Here is a 24992-nt window from a genome sequence, read left to right as displayed (position 1 = left end):
TTGGGCCAACAGCGAACACTCTGCCACAATGACAACAACAAGCAATCGATGGCACAAGCCACAAAACGTACTTATGTATATTTAACTGGTCGCGTGTGTGTCTGTGTGAAGCAGCATTCTATAATGAGGCATCTGCAAGCAACGCAGCTGACATTTCAAGTGCGCTCAGCGTGGCAAGCAAAGTCGAGCAAAAAAAAAAAAAAAATGTGAACAATAAAGCAGAAAAAGAAGAAGAAATCAGATTGTTAATAATCGCGCAAGATTTTCGAACATGGCTTCAATGAGCGCAGCTTAATGAGTTGGTAACACTTATGCCCACTTACAACGCGGGGCGGCTCTTAGCTGGTGCTTGTTGGCTGGCTGGCAAGCGTCTACGCAACGGGTCACAATTGATATTGTTGTTACTATTGTAGCAGTGCTTACTCAGCATGTTCAACAGCCAGACGAAGGCAGCGGCTTTGATGTGCCATATCGTTGTGCGGACTGTTGGTCTTGAGGCCCAAATTCAATGTATGGTGTGGACTTGATGTATTTATACAAACATACCATATAATCTAAGTCAAGCTTTGTTGGCAAAGTAAGTGAAGCTTATTTTATTGCTTCTGCGAAGCGATTCGATTGCTGTTTTTATCATTTGAGGGGAAGCGCAGAGGGCAAAGTAATTTTTTTCGAAAATCTATGACAATCAATCTATCAATCAAAAATGTTTTAAATCATTAAAATGAAACTGTAATCAATGTAAGAATCACCTATCGCGGTTTCGAAATTTCAGTGGAACATTTCGGAAAGAGAGAAGGAGTCTTCCGTGTTCCAAATAATATAGACGTGAGTTCATAAAATGTCTCAGTAAAACTTATGTCTTCCTCCGAATTACACAAACTTAACCCTTGAAGCGGGGAGCATAACTCAAACTCGGTCCTCACAAATATACTCACATATATAATCTGATCAAATGGAGCCGACAAAGTAATACCTAATCAGGTGATTCGGTGGGAGAGTCTTAAACTTTTTTGTATTGAATCATATTTTAATTTTAAGTTTTAATGAATCAGCTTTAAATTTTTGCTCTCGTTCGTAATTTATTGGACAAGTTCTGTATTTGTTTACGAGGCGAAAAGTCAGGCGCTTATTATCGTGGAAAAAAGTGTAACAACGACAACTTAAACGTAGCTGAAGATTTTAGGTGTCGGTTTATGAATGTGATGTAGAAACTGTCGAGCAATATTAAAAAATTAGCCAAAACATTAAAATCCCACGAAGGCACTAAGAACTATACCAGCCGTGGTTTCTAAGCTGACTTTATACTCAGATTAAAATGCATGCAAATGCCAGTCCGTGTCAAATTTGATCATATGAATATAATGTTATGAGATGATATAAAGAAGTTCTTGCCAAAGCAGGTTTTAATACTTTCGGTTAATTTTAAAGGCGAAAAATGCCCGCCTTACCATTGTAAAACACATTTTGTTGCCAAATTTTATTTTACATAGTTATCTTCAACGGTGATACTCTGATTGTAGCGATTTGATTTAATATAAGTCTCAGTTTCGCCGATCACTTCTTCAATCGCCCAACCTTTTTTCCCAGCGAATATTCTTTTGAGAGCTGAGAAAAGATAATAGTCATTGGAGGACGTATGTGGAGAATAGGATGGTTGCAGAAGCAATTCATGGATTTTTGACATCGTTTTCACTTGTGACACGATATACTGTCTTTGTGAAATAGTTCTTTCGTTTTCTTCAAATGCGGCCATCCGCCTTTAAAACCGTCCAATAGCACTATGTAGCAGTCGCTGTTCACGAGTTTTCTTTTTACTAGGTAACCCCACAACCTTATCAGCCGATTTTTGTATTTTTTAACGCTTTACGTGATAGCTTGCACAGAGCTTCCTTATACTGAAATTTTCCTGAATGATATGATGTACAAGTACAGTTGGCATCTTGAGAGGGCCTCCTTTATCGAAGAACTTCACTTTACGGTCATCAAAAATAATTGTGTGGACTTTTTTGCTATTTTCGTCGGTAGCAACCCCTTTTGGGCGTCCACTGTTTCGTTAACCGTTTTCTGTGCTCCACGTCTAAACTTGGCACACTAATCCTTGATGGCCAGGAAGGCCAGTTTTTCCTTCAACTGTATTTTTTCCGTTCAAAAGGAAACACTTTATCGACACGCGAAATTCCTCTTAATCAGTTTTTTCCATAATAACACAGCTGCAAGTAATATCTTCGATAATGTGCGAGTATGAAGTGGATACAAAAATTTAACTGGAAGTTTTCAACTCCCTTCTTATGCAATATTTCTAGGTATACCACTCACATGTGTTTTTCTCCAGCTATTAATTACGAAATTATTAATTTTCAATAGCAAACTGTGTCTCAAAGCTTTGTTAATGCGAGCGTATGAAGTTGATAACTTTTTTAAACTTTATGAAGCTTAATTAATGATATGTAGATATGTGTGGCAGTGCACGCCGCACACACTCAATCAATTATTACGCGTACGCATACTACGCGAGCGCACTGTAGGGCTTAATGGCATCACTTGAATATCGCCTCATTTCAATTGAAATGAAATTAATTTTTGATTAATTTTGGTTTTGTAATTCATGCAGTGCGGCCGTGTGGCAGGCGCAGCGTGATGTGGCATGCGTTAAAGTAAATGTCTATTTATGTACTTACACATATGTACATACATGTTTTGGCCAAAAAGCTCAACACCAGCAACAAAAACCATATTACCGGCAACAATGCTGACATGATGAAAACTGTTACAACGGTGTTGAGGCTGTCGATGTCGGCGATGATGATGATGATGGTGCCGAAGCTGCTGCTACGCATATATTGTTTAATTTCATTCGTTGTACTGGTGGCCGGGTTGTTGCCTGCTGTTGGCCTACTGTTGCTGGCGGCAGGAGAAAGTCATGACATCCCACGCTAATTAGGTGATGTGCAGACTCCACCACTTGAACACTTCGAAAAAGGAGTGAAAATCAGTGCATATAAATCAAAATGTATGTGCGTGTGTGCAAGTGCGTGCTATATATTGCTGATGAATACATATGTACATGCATGTTTGAGCAAGCTTGTAAAAAAGTTTAGAAAAAATAATTAATCGTTGCTCCGTCTTCCATCGTTTCTTCAGTACGCTTTATTTATGAGTTGCGGTTATTTAAGTTTATTTTGGCGTATTACTATTTTGTGTATTTGTTGTTGTTAAAACTGACTCGCTTCCATTTGTGAAGCACATTGGCTTTGCTTATTATATTGTTGGCAACTGTTGATGGTAAATACGTGGGCTGCGAAGCCTTTTATTTTCACTCCTTCATTTGTTTTGGGTAGGAGAGCTGTGCACATCCCCCAAATTAAATGATTGATTGAGTTGCGTATGTATTTATTAGGAAACTTGTTTTTGGTTTTTCATTATTTGCATTTGTGAAGAAATTTCATTGATGAAATTATAAAGTGTAGGCGCGTAGGCGTCATAACGGTGCAATTGTGGTTTTGCTCCATCAATTAGACATGGCAGACAAAAATGTTGGTTAATTCAATCTAAGGCGGTTCAAAACGGTGTGCTTATGATTTTTCATAGTGGGAGGGTGGTCCGATGAGTACTCGGAACTTGCTAAATTGATTCAACAAATTGCTCAACGTTGTTTGACGAAGTCATGGATATCCTACCAGTTCATTTTGCGAACGATTGCGAAGCATGGACCATAGACCGATGTACAATTGAGACTGTTAGCTTCGCCCGGCCTGCGCCGAAAACTGTGAATAGTGTTCTATCGTCTTGAAATTGATGTCTATTATTTTCAAAGAGCGATTTTCATAGGCTACCTTGAGAAAGGCAAAACAGTCACAGAACTCGTTGGGGAGAAAAAAGTACTTTTCCACCTTGGCAACGAATCGACTTACACCTCAACCGTCCTCACCAATTTAATCATGTTAAACATTACTGCCCGTTCCGACACATTCTTTCGATTTCCACTTCCATTCTTAAAAAACTTAAGTGCTGGATTGTTGTTGGATTGCTGGTTTGAGTGCTTACAGAATATGGAGCAAGGTTGAGTCTAGTATTGATCCAAAACAAAGCTGCATTGAGAAATAAATTTCCACTTAACCTAATTTTAATTATTTTGTAAGCTGTGGAGTTATAGGTTCCTTCTCATATACGATGAATGACAGAAAGATGAACCCGGAATATCAGTCTCAGGAATAGTATAGTATATGTAACTGTATGATTTTGTGATTGATCCAAAAGGAGACGGCCTTACAAAAATATGTCAGGATGTTGAATGCAAACTGGCTACAAGTGAGCGGGAGAGAGAGTTAGTATGTGAAGGGGTTGGTGTCTCGTTTCTTTAATGGCTGCTGCGTCATCTTGGTATTGCAGAAATTTTCCTTTGAATAAATGTGTCAGTAATGAAATCGGAAATTTATTCTGAAGTTTTAATTCAAATTTAACAAGGTGAGATAATAATGTGAGTAATTAAATAAAATAAATAAGACCAACACGTGTCGCATTTATAACAAAATCTATGGCCTTATAACTTCAATATATAATTACAATATCTTTATAATAAAATCTATAACTTTATAAATCCAACCCATGGGAAGTTTTTTTCAATTGCTTTTACACCTTTAGTCATTTCGAGATAAAAATCAGCTCTTTGTTTATAAATTTCTTTGAAGGTGCCGATCTAGTATTAATCATAGGTAAAAATCTAAGGAAAACACCTATAATATACGTAAAAGGGTTTGACAAAAAAAAAAAAAGAAAAAAAAATCACTAACTACAAATAAGGTCAATTCCTACGTATGCAAATTTATGATACAATGACTTTCGTAATAAGTCTGAAAATTTTCCATTACATTTTTAACCAGAACCTATGTATGCATGTATAAATGGGTATTGAAGTTGATATAGCAATCTAATTACTCAGGTGATATTAAACTTAAAAGTCATGCTTTCTTTTTATGACAAATTATTATATATATATATATATGTTTTTTTTTAATATTAGTACTTGCCAAGGTAAAGAGATATTGTGTTTTGAATATGAATAAACATGTTCATTCAATTCATATTTTTACAATAGGTTTCTCCATTAGTAATTTATTAATATTGCAATAAATACTGGTAAAAACAAAAGCATAGTAAAGTTATAAATTTCAAAATCTAACAGCAGATGAAATGGGGGGAATCAAAAAGTTGGCATGTGACGACCTATGACAGCGCTTAAAAAGTCTTCCTGGAGTGATTCAGATTTGTGACGTGGTTGAAACCTAAAAAAAAGTACGATAATGGAAGATATTGTTGATAACATGATCTGCGGTCCGAAGAAAGAAACCAAAAATTGACAAAGGGTTGAATTTGTTTCCAAAATTTTGGTTGTTTTGACCTGATAAAATGGGATTTTTGCTTAGATAAAAACTAGCATTTCACGGTGAACTGAATACAGACATTCAGTCATCAATTAATTTTTCTCCAAGAAATGTCATTGAAAATTTTTTTTAAAAATTTGTAATTTAAAGAAAAGGGGTTAAATATAAATTGATGGAGCTGATTAAGCTGACCGGCTACACTTAAGAAGTCTTTTCACTCAAAAACGATTTAAAATACAGATTTAAAGGTATAATCTAGCGACATATAAAAATATGATTATTTTGTTTTTTATATGATTATTTTTTTCTCGCAAGGTGTGCTCTTAAGGTGCTATATAAAGTTAGAATTTTTAAAACACAGATTTTTTTATTATCCTTTCCTAATGTACATACATTTAAGAATAAACACACAAATTTTCTTATCGTGCCGGTAAATATTTTCGAAGTTACACGCAAATTCGAAAAAGCATGCCATTCAGAGGGCTTGGAAGTACAAAGCCAAACTCTAAACGTGTTTTTCTCAAAATCGTAATTTCAAAGTAGACCAACATTACTCGAAAATAGCATACTTTTGGTAAGTGAGCGAAGATTTTTCCTCGCCGATAATTATATTTTTTGTAAACAATTTAAGGCCGAAATTTTTTCAAAAATCTATTTTTTTTTTCTTTTTTTGTCAACAAAAATTTATTTTGCTTTTTCCTTTTTATGTCAGAGGAGCCAGAGCAGAGATATAATGGTCACCGCAAAACGACTTTTTTGAGAGGAGCTGCCGAAGATCAACTGTAGTTCCTTTCCAAATAAAGATATTTACTAAACTAAGTCTTAGAAACCAGTTTAAAGATACCATAAGACGCCTAAAAATTGTTGGATCAATAAATTGTAAAGATTTCTCATGAAAAAATTCTGGAAAGTTCGCTTTTTCTGCCTTCTAACTGTATATGACTCGGGAAATTAGCTTTTAAAGCTGGACAAAAAAAAAAGTTCTCAAAACTGAAAATTTTACCCCTTGATAATTGCTTATTTGCATTTCAATGTGACCTCTGTGTAACAGCAAGGGATTTAGGTATTATCCTCCACCAGAAATTGCGCTACAGAAAGCAGATTGTACAGAATATTTTAAAACAGAGCCTATTTATTATTTCAAACAAAACTGTACATATAAACACAACAATTTTAAACAGTTCTAAAATACGAATATTCTATATAACCATGTTTGACCCCTTGAAATGCGCTATATGGCAGTTCAACAGTAAAAAGTACTTAAATTTAACGCTGCCGTTAGTAAATATAAAATAAAAAATAGCTCAATTAACGAGGTCACACTCCATTTAAAATGCCAACACACCCATACACCGACCAAAATGGATACATGCAAAGTGAATTCCGATGCCGAAATAAATTTGACGCCTCGTTACACGCCAGATGGAATGCGGGCCATCTATTCTAATCCCAAAGTTCTGTGGCGCTCCGCAGCGCCGTCCTTCATATTAACACACACTATCAGCCGGCAAATCGACAAATCAACAAATGCAACAATACTGGCTACATATGCAAAAACAACAAAACAAGCAACTTTATTTGCAGCGGGAGGCACACTGGAAGTGTTGCTGATCATTTCGGCATATTGACGGCACAATTTATTAGTTCCAAGTAGGTATATACATAAATATACATATACTATCTACATATGTATGTACTTTGGAATGTGCATATGCGAATAAAATTAAGAAAAAAAGCATATTAGTCTGCGGCTGTGCTTGTATTTGTGTGTGCTGCACAATTCGCAATTATTTACAGAAATGTCAAATGCAAATTGCATTTTTGCGAGTATACGTAAAAGCAAAAACAACAACAACAGCAATAACAATAATGTGTACTGTATGCAAGCAAACATGATGGAGAACAGCGAAATTGACAGCGAAGGTAAAACTGCACATACACACACACAACAGCAGAAAATAACAACAACAGCAACAACATAAGAACAAATTAAACAGCGAACGTCGCAAAGCCAGTAGCAAGCAAATGAGAAAAGCAAACTAATAAACATTTGTAAGTACATTGTACCTATGCACATACTATACATATRCACATGCATACATGTGTGTGTGTGTATGTGCATATGAAATTGCTGGTGTTTGCTTGGATGTGTAAACAAATTGATTCGGCCCTGCTGCGCGGCGCGTAACTCCGGTAGCCGACGCGAGCAGCGTAAGAATAACGCAGACACACACGCCTGTGGCGCTTTAGTATGTATGTATTGGTGTATGCCTAGACCCACAGCCATATACTAGTAGCGGTTAAGTGTAGTTGCTATTTGACAAGAGTAAGACTGCACATTTGTTTGTGTCTGACGTATCTGTCGGATGTGTAAGGTGCCAGTGAACGTGCAACATTTTGAGCAATTTTTTCTGTTATTTTACTTCGTTTTCATGCATTTTGCGTTCGATTCGTTAGCTCGACAACAACAGCAATTTGACAGTTGACAATAAATTGCATACAAGCACGCACATTTAATTACAAATATTCCTAAATGTGAATAGACGCGATTACATATCTATTACTTTTCTACAAATACATATAATATATAGGTGCATAGATACATATACATATGCTTGTTTGCATGCTCGTGTATATGTACATTATAAAAGTCAGTACTAGAATTTGTATTTAGTATTCCATGTGTTCCCCTTCTCCACCCAACCGTTACACTCATTCATCCAATAGTACTAAGTAACAGTTGTTTTTCTGTTTGAATGTGCGCGTATATATGTAGATAAATATTGTAATGCATATACAGTTAATCAAACTGCTAAACCCCCTCTCACACCACCCTCAACTAATGCGCACCTCACTCTTCCCCACCACCACCCTCACTCCGCTTCTCACACAATACATTTCATTTTCGGTATTTTCTTTCATTTGAATTTCATTTTGCCTCCCGAATTTTCACCATCCATATTAATTTCCAAATCCACTACCTCTTTACTACTCAACTGTCGCTGTTTTATTGCTGGCGTGTTGTCTGCTAAAAACTTTGCTTTGTATTTATTGCGCACTCGCTCACTCTCTTCGCTCTTTTTGCTCTCGTTCTAGCACAGCCGCGCACTTGTATCGCTTCGTCGCCACCACAAATCCCCAATATTTAGCCAGACATACTAACAACGTGCCAATGGCGACACACGCACATCCATACATGCATGCATGTGTCACGTGTGTATGTGTGTGTGGCTACGTTTTACCGCCTCTCTTCGGCATCTTCACCCTTGCTGCATGTGTGCGATTCCGGTCGCTGCGATTGGCTGAGCGCTCGCGCGTGGCCACTCCCTTATTGACTTTTCCGTTGGCTGCGTCTGCTCCGTGTAATTTTTTCTCCATTCATTTCGTCGCTTTGTTTTAGTCGCATTTGTTTTGTTTTTGGTTTTAAATGCTACCATTTTTCTTTCACTTCTGCTGTGTGTGCGGTTGAACGCATGCGTCCACACTGATACATATGTACATATATACTAATGACATGCTATATATGTATTAATCATTTAGACCAGCGCTTATTTCGAGTTAATAGCTTGTCCGATATGTAAAATGCTTGCTTTCTTGAAAAAGCCAGTTAAATTTTTGTAGCTTTTAAAACACATACATACATACATACATACATATAGACCGCAGAGTGCTTGCTTGGAGATAGTTAACTCCAGGTGAATACGTGTTCATTTCGCCTTGCATGATTACGAGTAATTTCGGTTTATCGATTTTTCATTTGCAGTTTAGATATATACAATATATGGACATTGTACATATGTAGATACAAAAATTCTATATGTGACAATTTTTTAAACATTTACAGTCAACTTCGCAAGCACTTTTGAGAAAACTAGGTTTTTATATGTATACCCAATCGGAGTGTGAGTAAATTCTAGACCAAAAAATACATAAAAAGTGTCAGATGTAAAATTATTTATGAATATAAGTAAATGAAAAATAGAAATTTTTCGCTTTAAGAAAATTATTTGCACCGCGTGTTTATAGATATCTATAGCACGTTGTTCAACGTGTGAATTTTAATTGGAAGAACGAAAGTCAGCAAGCTTATGAAAATACGTCTAACTTTAGCTGCTGCCACAGACTATGTCGGCAGTGATTAAAGCCAAATTTAAATCTTTCGTCAGGGGCTTGTACAACATTTAAACTTTAAAATTTTCGTTATTTTTTGGACAAACCTCATACTTTAAAATTTGGGAAACGAGGTATTGAGCCAAAATTTTTAATTGGCTGCAATGACTCAGGGGAAATATACAACCAGAATTGTTTCCAGTAGGAAGTAAAGTATCCATAATAACCAAGTTGCAATGTTCTACTAAGTCTGTTCCAAGCAAGTAAGCGGAACAAGCGATAAAGATTTTCCTATTTGCAGCGAATATATTGGAGATTGGATTCTAGGATAAACCGGATTGTGTTACACACACACGAGAAAAATAGGTCTTCTTCGTCGGTTGTCGTTATTATCAAATTATGAATGTTATTTGAAATCAAAACTTTGTAACATCGTTTTGTAATACATAATTGACTTGAAAGATATTATGGTTTGTTACAAGCAAAGACTGAAAAATATGAGGCAAATATTTTTTATACAATATATGTATGTACGTACAATTGAATTTTTCTAACACGAATCATCATAATCCACAAAAAACTTCGATTCAGAAGTTAAAATTAAACTATAAAAAATCAAAAAGTTGTATAACATAGATTTATACGACGATATTTATTTACTTAGCATAAAGTGTTTTGCATGTGTATGGTACACAAAATATGTATTCTGTAATTTTTGGCACAACATATTTTTTTTTAATGGTTCGTTTCAATGAAGAGAGATTCTAATCTCGTAGTGCCTTGTAGTGATAGGGAGTTGCATTGATATTCGTATTTAAAATTGAATTTGAAATTGCAAAAAATTACGTTACATAATATTTGGATATCAGTTGAATAATTTTTCTCAGAATCCTCATCATTTTTCATGGCACTAGAAGTCATACCATATTCGTTGGGTCTGAAATACTCGGTTCTACAATATCATCTATGACAAGCCCGGCTCAGCAAATCCCATTGTCCACCTCAATATCATCTGTAATAGTAAAATTTGAAGGTAGCGACTTCTACTTAAGCAGTTCCCGAAAAATGCGAACTTTAAAAGTGGAAGGAAATCTCTATGAAATTTAAGTTCTATTGCCAATTCTAGAGTTATAATTACGAAGAACTTCGAGTTAAGGATGTTTGAGCTATGGATGAAAATTTTTATGAAATTTGACTTCTAAACACTATTGACAATTCGGGAGTTCGAAATAAGGAAGTTCAACTATATATATATTTTCAAAGGTTTTTGTAGCCATATATTTCATAACTTTTGTTTCAATTTTTAAGATGCTTGAAGTTAAGTTAACTTACTTTGCTGTTTTCCTTGTAGTTCATGACTTATTCAAATTATACACAATTATTATATAAAAAAATACTTTTATACAATATAGATCCTTTGTTTTGGCTTCGAAATTATACTGTGAGATTGCAGTTATAGTTTTTGTTACGACTTGACCTTTCAAGCACTTTACTAAATAAAAGAAATATAGTGAAGTGATCCACAAAATTTTAGTCACCTAATTTAAAACTTTTCAGTCTGAAACTTTTTTTGATGGAGACATAAAGAATCCAAATAGATTATAAAAAATTTATAATTTAAACATATTGGTGTATAAATATGTATGATTATTTGTATATAACATAATTACTGAAGCAAACTTCAAATGCATACATACATATATCTGTGCATACATGTGTACATTATCAAATTATGTACGTTTCGTCTGCTTCAACTACCAATCATTTCGACCTCTTGATAAACGAAGCTCAGCTGTTGTCCAAATATGTAGATAATACTCAACAATTTGCTTTCTATATACTTACTCATGTATATATTATCATATCACTGAATTCTCTTATACCCGAAAGAAACCAGTTTGCTGCTCTCATGCCAATACTCGGCACGCTCACCCTCTTTTCAAGCCTTAGCGCGCTGATATTTGCACAATTGTCCCACAGTGCATCAAAACAAACTCACCTGGTGAGCAGCGCTTTGCAATACGGATTGGCTTAAAATAGCCACTAGGGTGGTTATTCAGGCTGGCTTGCAGATGTAGGCTAACTGTGCGGCCTGTAAGAGGCGCAATAACTGATCATCGCTCTGACACTCTGCTACGTTTAAAAATATCGCTGCGTTCTCTGATAATTGCTATTGCTGTTGTTGTCAGGTCACTCTCGCTCTCTACAGTGGTTAAAATTAAAATACTCGTATATGCTTCACCTGTATAAAAAATCGAAATCGAGCAACAACAACGGCGGACAGCAGAAGCGACCGTTTTGAGTCAACGCGAAGAAGAAGTAACAAAGCAATAACAACAACAGCGCATATGATACGAGTATATGCTTTAGTCAGCCAGCCATGCAGGCGAGTGTATGTTTGCTATATGTGTGTTGACGGCAGGTAAGCAGGTAAGCAAAGGCAAAAGCCAACAGCAACACAGCGCAGCGAGGTTCGTCTGCGGCAAAGCACTGCTGTCCAATCAGTCTGAACTCGGTTACCGACAACGATGAAACATACGGCGGCGCTTGAGTGGCTTACTATTCGGCTTTAGTTGGACTCGTTGGTTGGTTCTTCTTCGCATTTCGTTCATTTCCTGATCGCGTCGCGTACACCTCCGACGCGCTTACCTCGCCAATCCATCGACCACCACCCAAGCACAGGGACGACCACTGATCGTACATACCCACGAATTTCCAACTTTTAATGAAGCGTCTTTTGTGTGATTTTCGAAATTTCGCATTGACATTCCACAAGCGCTTTCGGTGTCTGCAGCGCCTGCAGCCGTCGCGTTTAAGTAAAAAGAATAATATTAATTAATTGCAACAACAATTCGCATGATTTGCATGAGTGGCTGCGAAAGTAAAGAAAGTGAGTTATCTGATTGCTGAAGGGGGAAAGAAATCTTAGGGAAGTATTTACCCAAAGCAAATGCAATGAATTGTGCAAAGTGACAAAGTAAACGCAGGAAGTTGGATGCGAATTTGTGTGGCGCTGTGCTTTTGCGTGGGCGAGCTTGAGCAGGCAGACTCCGCCGTCGCTAAACGGCCGCCAAGAGAAAAGCAAATATTTGCGGACCAAAATAAAATACTTCGACGCGTCCAAGTTGTTTTTATGGAAAATTATTGAAATTGAAATACACTAATTATGTTAACAGCAACAAAGCGAGGCACGAATTATCGAAAATCCGACGCGCTAAACAGTAATAATTTCTTGTAAATAATTGTTTTCCCCACAGCGAATGTGCCTTAATAGTGCCTACTGACCAACAAACGTTTATATGTACATACATATGAGTGTATTAAATTTTTGACATAACAGCGTTAAGTGATCTGAAAAACGCCAAGATTTTTAAAATAAACAAATATATTTCTAAGTGACCAAGTGCCTTTCGCGTATGCCTTTTTCAAAAATTTTTTTTTTTTTATAAAAGTTAAATTAAACGCAGTGGCAACTTTGGTGTTTATAGATTTGAAATATTAAATAAAAATATGAAATATAAAATAGAATAAATTTTGCTGATAAATTTGTCAAAGTGGCAGCTTGCTGCTGTGACGCCCAAAAGCAAACGTAACGGAGTTTATAGACAAGTGTTTTAAATGCATACGGATATCATAATTGGCGATCAATTTGTGCCATCAACAAATTATTGGGTAATGCAGGTGAGTAAATTCGTTAATATTATTTGAAAGTTGTTAAAATTTCAACCAAAGGACGGAGTATTGTAAATAGTTAAAAACATGCAATTGGAAAGTGATACCAAAAACTAAAAATTGAGTCAATGTTAATAAATAAATGTTTGAAAAAGAAAACAAAAATACAAATAAATAAATGAAGTACACAATAAAAACTAAATAAATCAGTGAAGAAAAAATTTTTGTGTTAAATTAATTTTGGGGAAAAAATAAAACATAAGAAATTAAGTTAAAAAAAATTAAAATATTAAAATAAATTAAATAGAAGGAAATAATTAAAAAATAGAATAAACTGAAGTTAAATAAAAAATAGGAAAACTAAATAAACAAAAATAAATATTATACAAAAAGAGTATTAAATTAAACAAAGCAGAAAAAAAGTATATAAAATAATTAAATTAAATAAAAAACTAAATAATAAAAGAATGAAAAATGATAAACAAATTATAAAATAAAACAATATAAAGAAAATTAAAAAATTAAACTATATTTAATTAAATAAGTTAATAAATAATGGTAMATTAAAAAACCAAACAACATAAATGAAATGAAAATAATATACAGTAAAAAAAAAAATATAAAAAAAAACGGTATTAATTTCAAAGTCTCCAAAGAAATAAAATAAAGAAATAAAATTTACAGTCCATTTCAATTATTTTAAGCGTAGTATCACCGTCGGCAAACGATCATTTTTCGAATTCTCAAATTTCACAGCAGTGCTCCATCAAACGTAGACAATAATAGCATAGCTTGATTGACTATAGGGTAATCACTTAATTAATCAGTTATAACCGTAAACATACATACATGCATATGAATCGTCATCTGAAATGCAAAAGAACGTAACATCACGTTTCATAATTTAAGAGTGTAAGAAAAAAACGATATAAAATAGAAGCTACTTCCATTGCGACATAATTTGAACTTTGGTTATGAATTGTTGTAACTAATCTCAGACGCTTACAATTTTTTACAATATATAATAATATGTTGTGAATCATAGTTAATAAAAAACTCAATTTCAAATACTTTGTTGTTATGTCGTTTTGTATTTTAAGTGACGATATATTGTACTCACCCGCACTTAGCACCGTTAGCGCGGTACTTTGCGAACAGATTTATTTGTTCACCAATTCAATTGTGGTCATAAAGCTGTTTATAATTTTGTTTACATTTTTTTGTTGTTGCAGTAAATTGATACTGCCTTTGATTAAATGGAAAAAGAGCTTTACTAGTTAAACGATCTATTTTTCTTTTATTGTGAGGTGAATGTGCTATTTTATGCTTGAAATTTCGGTTACAAAAAAAATATGATAAAAAATGCTTCTTCTACCACTTTTTGCAACAACAATTTGTTCATAACAATTGTGGAATTTTTCGGCCTAAAGCACAGGTGATTGAACGTGAGAACTGCCGCTGAGATAATTTGTGATTTTCTCGCCCCTAAAAAGCGCTTTCTGTCACATATGCCCTATTTGAGATTAGCTTTATATCTATAATTAATTTATCTATTGCCACGTAATTGACTTTTTATACTCTATACTCCATATTAAGTTATAAATAAAGTACAAAATAAATGATCAGCGTTGAGAGCTGAGTCGCTACAGTCGGTCTGTCCGTATACACGTGAACTCCTTCTACGGAAAACTTTTTTTGACCACATATCTTCACGTAGAAGTGTCCAAGTTCAGATTAGATCTCTGTATTATTGATCAAACTCAAAATAAAGATCTTTTCACCCCCTTTTATGCTATAAAAGATGCACCTGTGCAGGGTTATTATAGATTCGGTGTAGCCGAAGTTAACGTGTTTGCTTGCTATTTACTCTTTTCGCGAGTATGCCGAGCCGTCGGCGAAACATGAATCAATTTGTAGGTGTCCGCGTGTTATCGCTTGTCAGCGCATATCAACAACTTAAGCGCTGTCGCCAAGCAGCTCCTATTTGTAAGCACATAAGCTGGCGCACATTCACACAGACGTCTTCGCCACTAAACTGTTGAAACGCGTGCGGTGCAATCCTCTTGACTCCATTTTACACGCATCGCACCCTTTACGTGCGAAGCCAACATGCAAAACCTATGGAAGGAATAGGAGACCCCCTTGCACATACAGTTCTGTGTGCCTATATGGAAGTCTTCGCCCGACCATCGAGTCACAAAGGCAACTTGTTTATTTACACGTGTCGCTTGGTGCATTTGCTCGCGACGTTTCGCGTAAATGTTTGCTCGTCCGTCCGGCCGGCGGTTGGACATTGGCAAGGTATCTACGGCTGCAGCCCGTTGCCTCGTGCGCTCTTGCCTCAATCGAGGCAGCAAACGGAATGCAGCGTTGAGATCTTTTCTGCCTTTTTATTCATCGCTGCTCCATTGTCACACTTGTCATATTAATGCCTCTTTAATGCCAACTGCGATGTTGCAATGCGCGCTCACCTCTGGTGGCTGYTGCTGCTGCCACAGCGGACATCCTTTTAGTTGCTGCTTTAATACGCTTGTTGTTGTGCGACTGTGTTTATTATTATTTTCTTTTGCCGCTTTCCAAATAAAGCGCGAAAATAGCAACAGAAATAAAAAGTAAAAGCGAAATGAAATGCTGTAAGTGTAACGCTTGAAGTTCGCGAAAAAGGTGTAAATTTAAAAGTGTTAATATTTCATTTACTTATCGCCCTTGTTAAGCGGTTTCCTGTGACAAAGGCACTTAATTATTTATTTAAATATGAATCGTGCGTAAATATGGGTTGCTGCACATAAAACAGGCCAAATACATATGTATATACATTTGTATATAAGAATATTCGTATGTGCTTTGGTTTATAAGGCCACGGTCGTCCGCAGTTCGCAAACATTGCCAATACTGAATATTTAAAATGTAAACTCGCATATTTTTTCTTAAGACTGGTTTTAACAGGAAACTCTTATCAAAAGTTGTCGCACAAATTATTTAACTAACGACATTTTAGATACGCAATTTTTTTGAAATCTCTCTGTTAAATATTTGGCTCAGCGTTTTTGAAAATGTGCACAAAAATAATAGGTTTTGCTATTTAGTTAAATTTTTTTAAATTTTGAGAAAAAATGTGTCAAGAATATAGGAAAAAATGCTTTCACTTTGCTTTGGCTTTCCACTTTTGCTATAAAGTATCGAATTAAGGGAGATTTATTTCAGAAATATGAAGTTGGTGGTTTGTAATATTGGTAATAAGTTAGCCCTTACACGACCAAAGACTATAGAAAGGGTGGGCTACTCAAGATAATCCAAACAGAGGTCTGAGTTTTCATCCTTTATATATACATAAAACCTTGCCATTGCTTTTGTTTTTGGTACTCATTCTCCCGGTAATATGTTGAATTAACAGTGGAATTTTCAACCAGATACTTAACGAAATAGTGCTTAAAAATTGGCGCCTAATCTCAAACCTCTCACGAATCGACTAAATATACTCAATATTAATGTTTTAGGAAAGCCTTTTCGGCCAATCACAAAGCAAGAGTCATCGCTTAACCTGCTTCAAGTTTTTTTCCCTCTAATTCCCTTTTAGAAACTAAAAAATCCGGTACGGGGAAGGCGTCATGAGTTCAATGAGCCACTATACAAAAATCGCCAAGCACAAACTAATTGATATTACTAATCTACGAAAATATTTTTTCTTGATTTGCGCGTAGCTCCTATGAACCATCCGCTCGCGTCAAAGCTGATCTTGAGTGCATATGGGGAGCTGAATCCAGAGTTTTGACTTCTTCACTCTAAGAGCCTGCGCGAAAATATTTTTTGCTTTTTGGTTGTAAAAAAGTTTATAAAACTTCTGTGATTTTGAAATTTTTAGATTAATCACACTTGTTTATAGTCATGCGATTGTGATGTTAAAAGCCGTTTCTTGCTAATTTTGGGTTGCTAAAACTAAAAAGATAGAACAAATTTCCTAGCACGTAGGATTTTTCATGTTTTAGTCAGGGTGTAGAGTCAAACCATCACCATATACTAAAATGACAAAAATATAAAATTTTGAACTGAAATTCGTAATCAGAATACCTCAAATATAACACAGACCTCTTAACACATCAGTTGAAAACTTTTCTTTCAGATTTGTTAAGTAGTTACATAGCTGCTGGCTGATCAATGTCATAGTGCTTTGGTTCTGTAGAAGTTTCCAAAGAACCAATATTTAAACATATGGCAAATGCTCAGTAGGAAATTCCAATATCTGCAAAAATCGTCTAATTAAGATTTATGAAAATAAGGTTTCATTGATAAAAAAAAAAAAATCTGTAAGAAAGTATTTACTATGGTCATTGTCAGAGATCAAAGCCTTTTGTGGGAAATTTTAAAAAATAATTTACTATTTTTTAAGTAACGAATGGTCTATCAAAGAGGAAATGTCATGAAAGACTGCTCGGAGTAGAAACGAAATGGAATCTGTTGGAACGAAATTAATTAAATTTTAATCTGCGATAAAAAAGTTGATATTTTAATATCTAATCATAAACTATAACTACTCTAATTATCTTTATACCGAAAGCAGTTATTTCAACATAACTGGCACACACACACATTCAAAAACCACAACAACGACTAGTTGATTGCAACTAGATGACTAAGCGATGGTATTCCCCGAAGGCCCTACGACATGTGCCACATTTGCCATTCACACACACATATATGTACAAGCAAGTGCATGTATGTTCACACAATAATGAAAGTAAATAGTAAGCGATAAGCCCGTTTTCATTAGGCGCTCAAGAGTAGTACAATCGGTTTGTTAGTACGCATATGTCAATGCTTTCTGTCACATCTCCGCCGGAACACTTCCTTTTCTGTGTCACATCCCGTTTGCTTGCGCGCTAAAACTTTTACAACCGCTTAACAATTGTTGAACTAATTAAGCATTTTGTTGGCAAATATTTACTTTTCGCCATTGTTGTTGTTTTCGTCGTTGCGCCGCTAAACTACAAAAGCCATTCAATAAACGGCAGACAGACGGACGGACTGCCCGCAAACGCAACAAGTCATCGCTGCCAGCGCTGATACACACACGCACATACTGCAAGTGTGTGCAACAACATCAGCAGCTATTTTCCTTGAGTTAGGTACGAGTTGTATGTGTGTAGCGGTTCACTTGCCATCTGGCAGTGTGTGTGTGTCAGCTGTCAATACGGCAATTGTCATCGTGTGTGGCGCAGATATGACCAATGAGCCGTTTGTGCATTTGCCATTGCCGGTACCGTTGTTTTTGCGTTCTGAATATGGCTCCGGCTGCCCGCGGGGAGAAAGCTAATGCAATGTCAATACAAAAAGAATTCTTACAAAATTGTGGGGAGAATTTCTGTAAATGAAAAGGTCGAGATAAGAAAGTGGATGGGCTGTAGCTTTTACAGTTCCATGCAATTGCTCTTATGGTTGTTGTGCAATGTAAAAGTTCCCACGCCAGACTATCGTACATATCACAGTGTGTGTATGTATTTATGTCACTTTTTATTCTGTGCATGGAAGTTCGCTTGTGATTGTAGGCTTTGAACTTTATGAGGGCTTTCCTGGAATTTTACGAAGTTAACTGTTTTTGTGATTGCACATACATATCTAAAACATACATACATATATACTTACATCTAGATAAGATGCAGTTTAGTTTGAGTACTGTTTGTCTATTTTTGATATACACATGCTCACATTCTTCAAACTTTATTGCTGATATGAAATTTCATGAAAATTCGCTCATACGAGGTGTGTTCAAAAAGTATCGCGAATTTTGTGTTTTTTCAAAAATTATTCATTTATTCATGAATATCTATTTAGTCCCCTTCAAAGTAATCCCCATGATAATAATATATATATACTTGTGTCAACGGTTTTTCCAATCTTCGAAGCACTTCAAAAAATCATTTTTTTTTTTTTTATCTTCTTCAGCTCCTCCTTAGATGCCGTCTTTATCTCGTCAAGAGAAGCGTAACGTCATCCTTTCATGGGCGTCTTGAGTTTAGGGAACACAAAAAAGTTATAGGGGACCAGATCTGGGGGATACGGTGGCTGCGGCATCATTAGAGTGTTGTTTTTGGCCAAAAAGTCGCGCACAAGCAACGATGTGTGAGCAGGGGCGTTATCGTGGTGCAAAAGCCAATTTTTGTCACATCTTCTCGGCCTTCTGAGAACATTTTGTAGCACCGATAAACGTTGCTGCGGTCCAAGGTAGCTTCTCCGCATGCCGCAATCAACATTCGGAATGCATCCGAGCACTTAATTTCGTTTTTCACACAAAATTTGATACAGCTTCTTTGCTACATTTTTTTGAATAGCTAGAAAACCAAAAAAGATGCAAAACACGTGCAAGCAAAGCAGTTGTCAACAATTAAATGAACACAAAAAATTCGAAATTCGCGATGCTTTTTGAACACACCTCGTACATATACATATGTACATACATGCCAATAACATCTGCTGAAAATTTTGTATTTGCTAGTTGATAATATAAGTTACTTTTTACGCGTAATTTCTGTCGACTTTTGAGGAAGTTCTTGTTCTTACAAATTGATGTAAAATGAAAGTGTGCTTGGAGGAATTTTTAATGGTTAAAAAATATTTTCTCACAAACTTTTAGGATCCTTGTTAGAAGTTTGATCTCCATACGTCAATCGGTGTGTGTTTGGCAGCTGATTGCATAGGATGTGAAATGTTTGGCTGATGTTTATTACTATGGAAAAAAACTAACCGCGAGCTTGAAATTGTGTGCTTCAAATTGTGAAGTAAAAATAAAAGAATATTTGTTTCAAAATCGTCTTGTTAGCGTCAAAAAGATTTTTTATGTGTTGAATTAACTCAATTTGGCTAAAGTTTTCACATCAATTTTTTGTGAAAACAATTTAGAGTCGAGGCGGTCAAAGGTTCGCGAAGGTGTTCAACCAAGGCCTTTTGACTAAAGATTAATATTGAATCTCAAAGTGCTTTAATGTAAAAGGCTTCAAAAGGCAAAACTGATCATTATATCACTGAAAAAGCAACGGGTTCTTACAAACTCCCTTATACATTATAATTATGAGCTTCTCCGTTTGAATTTGGTGCACAAAAATCCACTCAGTAACCAAATAAAATATTCTTCTACTGAAACTTTAGCTGCAGACCATAAACACCCAACCTTTTCCGTATCTTGTGACCATTCTTCAATAAAAAGAGCAATAAATTCAAAAATAAAAAAGTCATAAGCTATTACTGCCCCAATTAAAACTAGCCAATTAATGCTAAATAGGACACTTGAATAGCACTTCAAATTTTTGATAAATTTATATTTCGCTTTCAACAACTTTTATTACACTGAGGATGCTCCACCACGTGGTGACGGCCTATTCGATCCGCTAGGCCCATAAATATTGTGAAATATCAACTAATTTTACAATAACGTATATATAAAAATAATTTATTTAATTGCTTAGTTGTAAATAAAATGAAACGAATCGTCTCATTGAGAAATTCTAAAAAAAAAAAAAAACAACGTTCAACTTTCTGCATTTTGATCTTCCACTTGTCAACTGTGCCAAAAAAGCATATATTTTAGGCCATAAACTTTTTGTTACCACCAATAAAAACCGCTATCTTATCTCTTATTTGAATACAAATATATTTTTATTAATAAAAACACTTGTTCTGTATAGAAAAATTGTCGAAACAAGTCCCAAAAAAAGTTTATGTCGCGAAAGCGTTGCAATTAAGTTATTAGTTGTATATTAAAATGTACATAAAATTTATCGTACATAAATAAATTGTCGCTACGGTACTTCAAAACGCATACTGTCCCCACCTAGCCCCAAATATTTACTTACGAACTTTATATAATTATATAGTAATAAATTTTAAAGCTAACTCCACCCTTAATATTGGACTTTTCTTACTTGTGTGGGGTACAATAGAGATTTTTGTTGTTGTAGAAAACTGAAGAATGACACAAAAAAATGAGGTGACATTGTATTTATTTTGAAAATTCTTTATTTATTCTTCCAAATCAATTTCGTCCCCTTCAAAGTAATCCCCACTAGATGTAGTACATTATGCCAACGTATTTTCCAATATCCGAAACACTGGCTGTAGCGTCAATTTCCGGGATGGCCTTCAGATCCGTCTTCGCTGCGGCTTGAATCTCCTCTATCGTACAAAAGCGGTGTCCCCAGAGCGGTCCTTTGAGCTTGGTGAACAGCCAGAAGTCGCACGGCGCCAGATCAGGTGAATACGGTGGTTGCGGAACCATATGGGTTGAGTTTTTGGCGAAATCTTCATTTAATGCAAATTCTGTGCTCAACCAATTTCGACATCGCAAAAAACGAAAAACTCACTTTTAGCAGCTCACAAGACGACACGTATCTCAAACACTAATGAATATTTTGACATGAAATTTGACATAAATGTCACTGACAGTACTGAAGCGTGATATAGTTATATTACAAAAATACCTGCCCATTTTAACAACCGACGTCAAGTTGTAATAGAGTTTCTGAGGACCCTCTATTTATCAAATCATTAGCCAATGGTTTATGAATATGACGCTGAAACTGTTAAACAATCTCACGAATGGCACTCCGAAAATTAGCCAAAAACGAAACCAAGAAACGAACGTTCGCATGCTTGTATTTGCTCAAAATCGCAAATTGAAGGCGATAAAAAGGATTTCCTTCTATTTTTCGTTAGATCAGTTCAAATTAGCTCAGATTATATATATATGAATATACACATTGTCACCTATATTTTAATATCTACAGCATAAATTCTACAAGAAGACGCAATCGGGCATCGCTAGACTGCCAATTAGACTCACAACATCGCAGATTTCGCATTTACACTTTATTAATAGCTGCTTATTCCGCTAATACCAGTAGTTGTCCAAACGCGCATACACACATCCGCTTGCGTTGGAGAGTTCGAGCAGCGGCAATTCTTTAAATTTGTATGGATTTATGTACGGCGATTGCCAACTAATCAGCAATCAGCAATGTAACTATGCTGTTAAGTGCCGCAACAAGTCATAAAGCATTAAATTGATTGTTTAGCAAATAAGTTTGGGTTTTATTTATATAAATTTATGTATACAGGCGTGTGCATGCATGTGTGTGTGTGTGTGAAGACAAAACAATATATACATTATAATTTATGTATATAATCAGTTAGTAATAATCTAATAACTTTGATTTATAAGCAGTTTTTTTGCCTTGCCTGCACATGCAACCAACCATTAAGTCGCAACAACAACAAAAGCATTAAATATTATTGGCGCAAATGCATAGAAATAACAATAAGAAAACCAGCTTGTCGTTGCCACCTTCCACGCCAGTTCCGCGTTCGCGAGGTGTCCACCCGCAATCGCTTGCAGGGACGATTTGTTCTGGAGCATTATGTAGTGGCATTAACGAGCTGCTATGATTTTTGTATAATTTAGAAATTCAATTAGCACACTTAATTGTATGCATTGCTGATTTTAATTACATTATATTAATAAGAACGTGTATAAGGGACTGCTATGCTTAAATGACTTCCTTTAACTCGCGCCAGCCACAGTTTTATTCGACTAGTTGGACAGTTAAAAGATAATTACATAATGGTTGCTGGGTTAAGGGCATTGTGATGCTATTTGTTCATGTCTGTCTGACAATACTAGGGTGGTCTCTAACTCTAAGGAATATACTTTTTTACAGCAAGTCTCCTAAACATACTTCGAAAGTAATAAGCGGATTCATATATACTACGTGGTTAAAAACACTCGTATATTTGAATAAAGGATGTCGCATGGAAGTCAAACTCCAGATTTCCATTTGTAGAACCAATTATGTTTATAATTTTGCGACAAAATTATTTTGACCCACTAATGACAGTATCACAATCACTTCAATCGCTCATTATTGATATTTATTTATACTCATTATAGTAAAAAATATAATCGGCAAACATAACAAGAATCATTCAGAAGCTAAAAATGTATTTGTCAATATATTTTGTAGACTATTGGTCTCTAATTTTTAAATTGATAAAAATCTGATTGTTCGTAGATATTCATACTAAATAGTAGAGCAAACAATTTCACGTATATTTATATTGCTTAGCTCCCTTAGTAGGAGTTGTCTAAGTAAGTATATTTGTGAACAAATAGCACAAATGTAAGTTTTCTTTAGCAAGAAACATTTCCTATTAGCATTAATATTGATATAAATAATATTTATAAATATTTAGGTATTTACACTGGTATTTTACCGCTATAATACTAAAATAAATTGCCATGGTTCATTCAACCGGTTCTATGTCTGATCCTCTAAAAAGTCATGTTTTGAATTATTTGCACCTGGATTATTTGCAAATTGAATTTACCGTATTGTTTATTTTATGCTAGACTATTAAATAAAAAAAATATATTTTCAGGTCCCAGGCTTACAGGAAATTGATATGAAAGATCTCCTCTGAGATCGATAATTGATTTTCATTCGTAGCAGAAATAGTTGTTTTTTGTGAAGTTGTAAAAAAGATTAGATAACTGAATTGGAAACTAAAGACCATGTTTGAATCGTTTATAATTTACTAAAGTAATGATATTACGAAAGCTCGCCTTACAAGTGGAGTTTAAGTGTGCTCTGTCCAATCTAAGAAAGGGAGACCCTTTGAAAATCAAGAGAAGTTTAAATTACTGCGGTGTAAGTTCCGCATAGGTTTACACAGCTTACAAAGGCCTTCATGTCTTATTTCAAGTCCATTAAAAAGTTTTAAACATTGCTTTAAAAGCTTGTAAATAGCAACTCCGGAACCATTATGAAACATTTTGTAAAAACATTGTCCAAAAGTAACATAATTATTTTATATGATAGCAATTTTTCTATTCTGTGGATATGGAAAGTGGAAGAACAGAGAGAAACTTGGAAGAGAAAATTATATTTGGAAATGAAAACCAAATGAATGAATGAAATCATCAAAAATTCTAGTTTGGTATTTCTACTAAATAAATAATTTCTGTTATATTAATTATCAAATATCATATGTAAGTAATTTTAAAGCGTTCTATAAGAAACAAATGTTTAACATTTATTAATATTCAGACAAGCATTTCACAATTAACTGTAAAGAATCACTTCTGTATGAGTTTAAAACTAAATTTCTTAAGCAGTAATTTTTTAATTTCACACAAAATTGAAAACCATTGCCATTCCCAAAAGCGCTGTGGGTGCATTTGCACACATATTGACATACATTAATGCATATATATATATTATACATATATACATAAATTAAAATTGGCTAAAAGCACTATAACAATGCCATCATTCAAAGAGTTGCAGCAAAATTGCTAAAAAATATAAATACGCGAAACTAAAAATAAAGGGTGACCAATTTCAGTCCCTCAATTCCTATTATTTTTTTTTTTTTGTTTTTTTTTATTCTAACGGTGTGATATCACACGATCTTTGGCCCGAAGCTTGAAACTATCTGCTCACCAAACGTCTTGTGAAACCAAATATCGGCGAGATCCCCAGCTTCAATTTCAGGCGTAAATGCGCGATAGCTGCGATAACTGTCGTCATTGACGGTTACGTTCTCATCGGCATCATTTTTGAAGAAGTATGGACCGATGATTAAACCGGCACATAAACCATACAAAACCAGTTATTTTTTCTGAATGAATTGACAGCTCTTGATGTTTCTCTTCGCCCAAATGTGACGATTTTGCTTGTTTAGATAATCATACTCAGCAGGAAACAGGGATCATCGCTGAACAAAACGTCGGATTTTCTTTATCGATGTCGCTTGGAAAGGTCGAGAGGCTTCAGTTCTTGCACA

General features: G+C 35.0%; 1 protein-coding gene across 1 annotated transcript in view; it reads left to right on the top strand.

Annotated features, from left to right (window-relative positions):
- Window positions 1-13026: 13026 nt before the first annotated feature.
- LOC108969626 (dendritic arbor reduction protein 1) overlaps window positions 13027-24992 on the top strand; it is a 128481-nt gene continuing 116515 nt past the window's right edge. Inside the window, exon 1 of the mRNA XM_018934461.1 lies at window positions 13027-13172. Coding sequence (XP_018790006.1) covers window positions 13110-13172 — 63 coding nt within the window. The 5' untranslated portion in view covers window positions 13027-13109. The remainder of the gene's footprint in view (window positions 13173-24992) is intronic.

Source organism: Bactrocera latifrons, unplaced genomic scaffold, assembly GCF_001853355.1.
Source record: "Bactrocera latifrons isolate USDA-ARS-PBARC rearing strain unplaced genomic scaffold, ASM185335v1 scaffold_26, whole genome shotgun sequence".
In the NCBI taxonomy this organism is placed as follows: Eukaryota; Metazoa; Arthropoda; class Insecta; order Diptera; family Tephritidae; genus Bactrocera; species Bactrocera latifrons.
The sequence above is the reverse complement of the archived record's forward strand: the minus strand, read 5'-3'. Positions and strand labels throughout refer to the sequence as shown.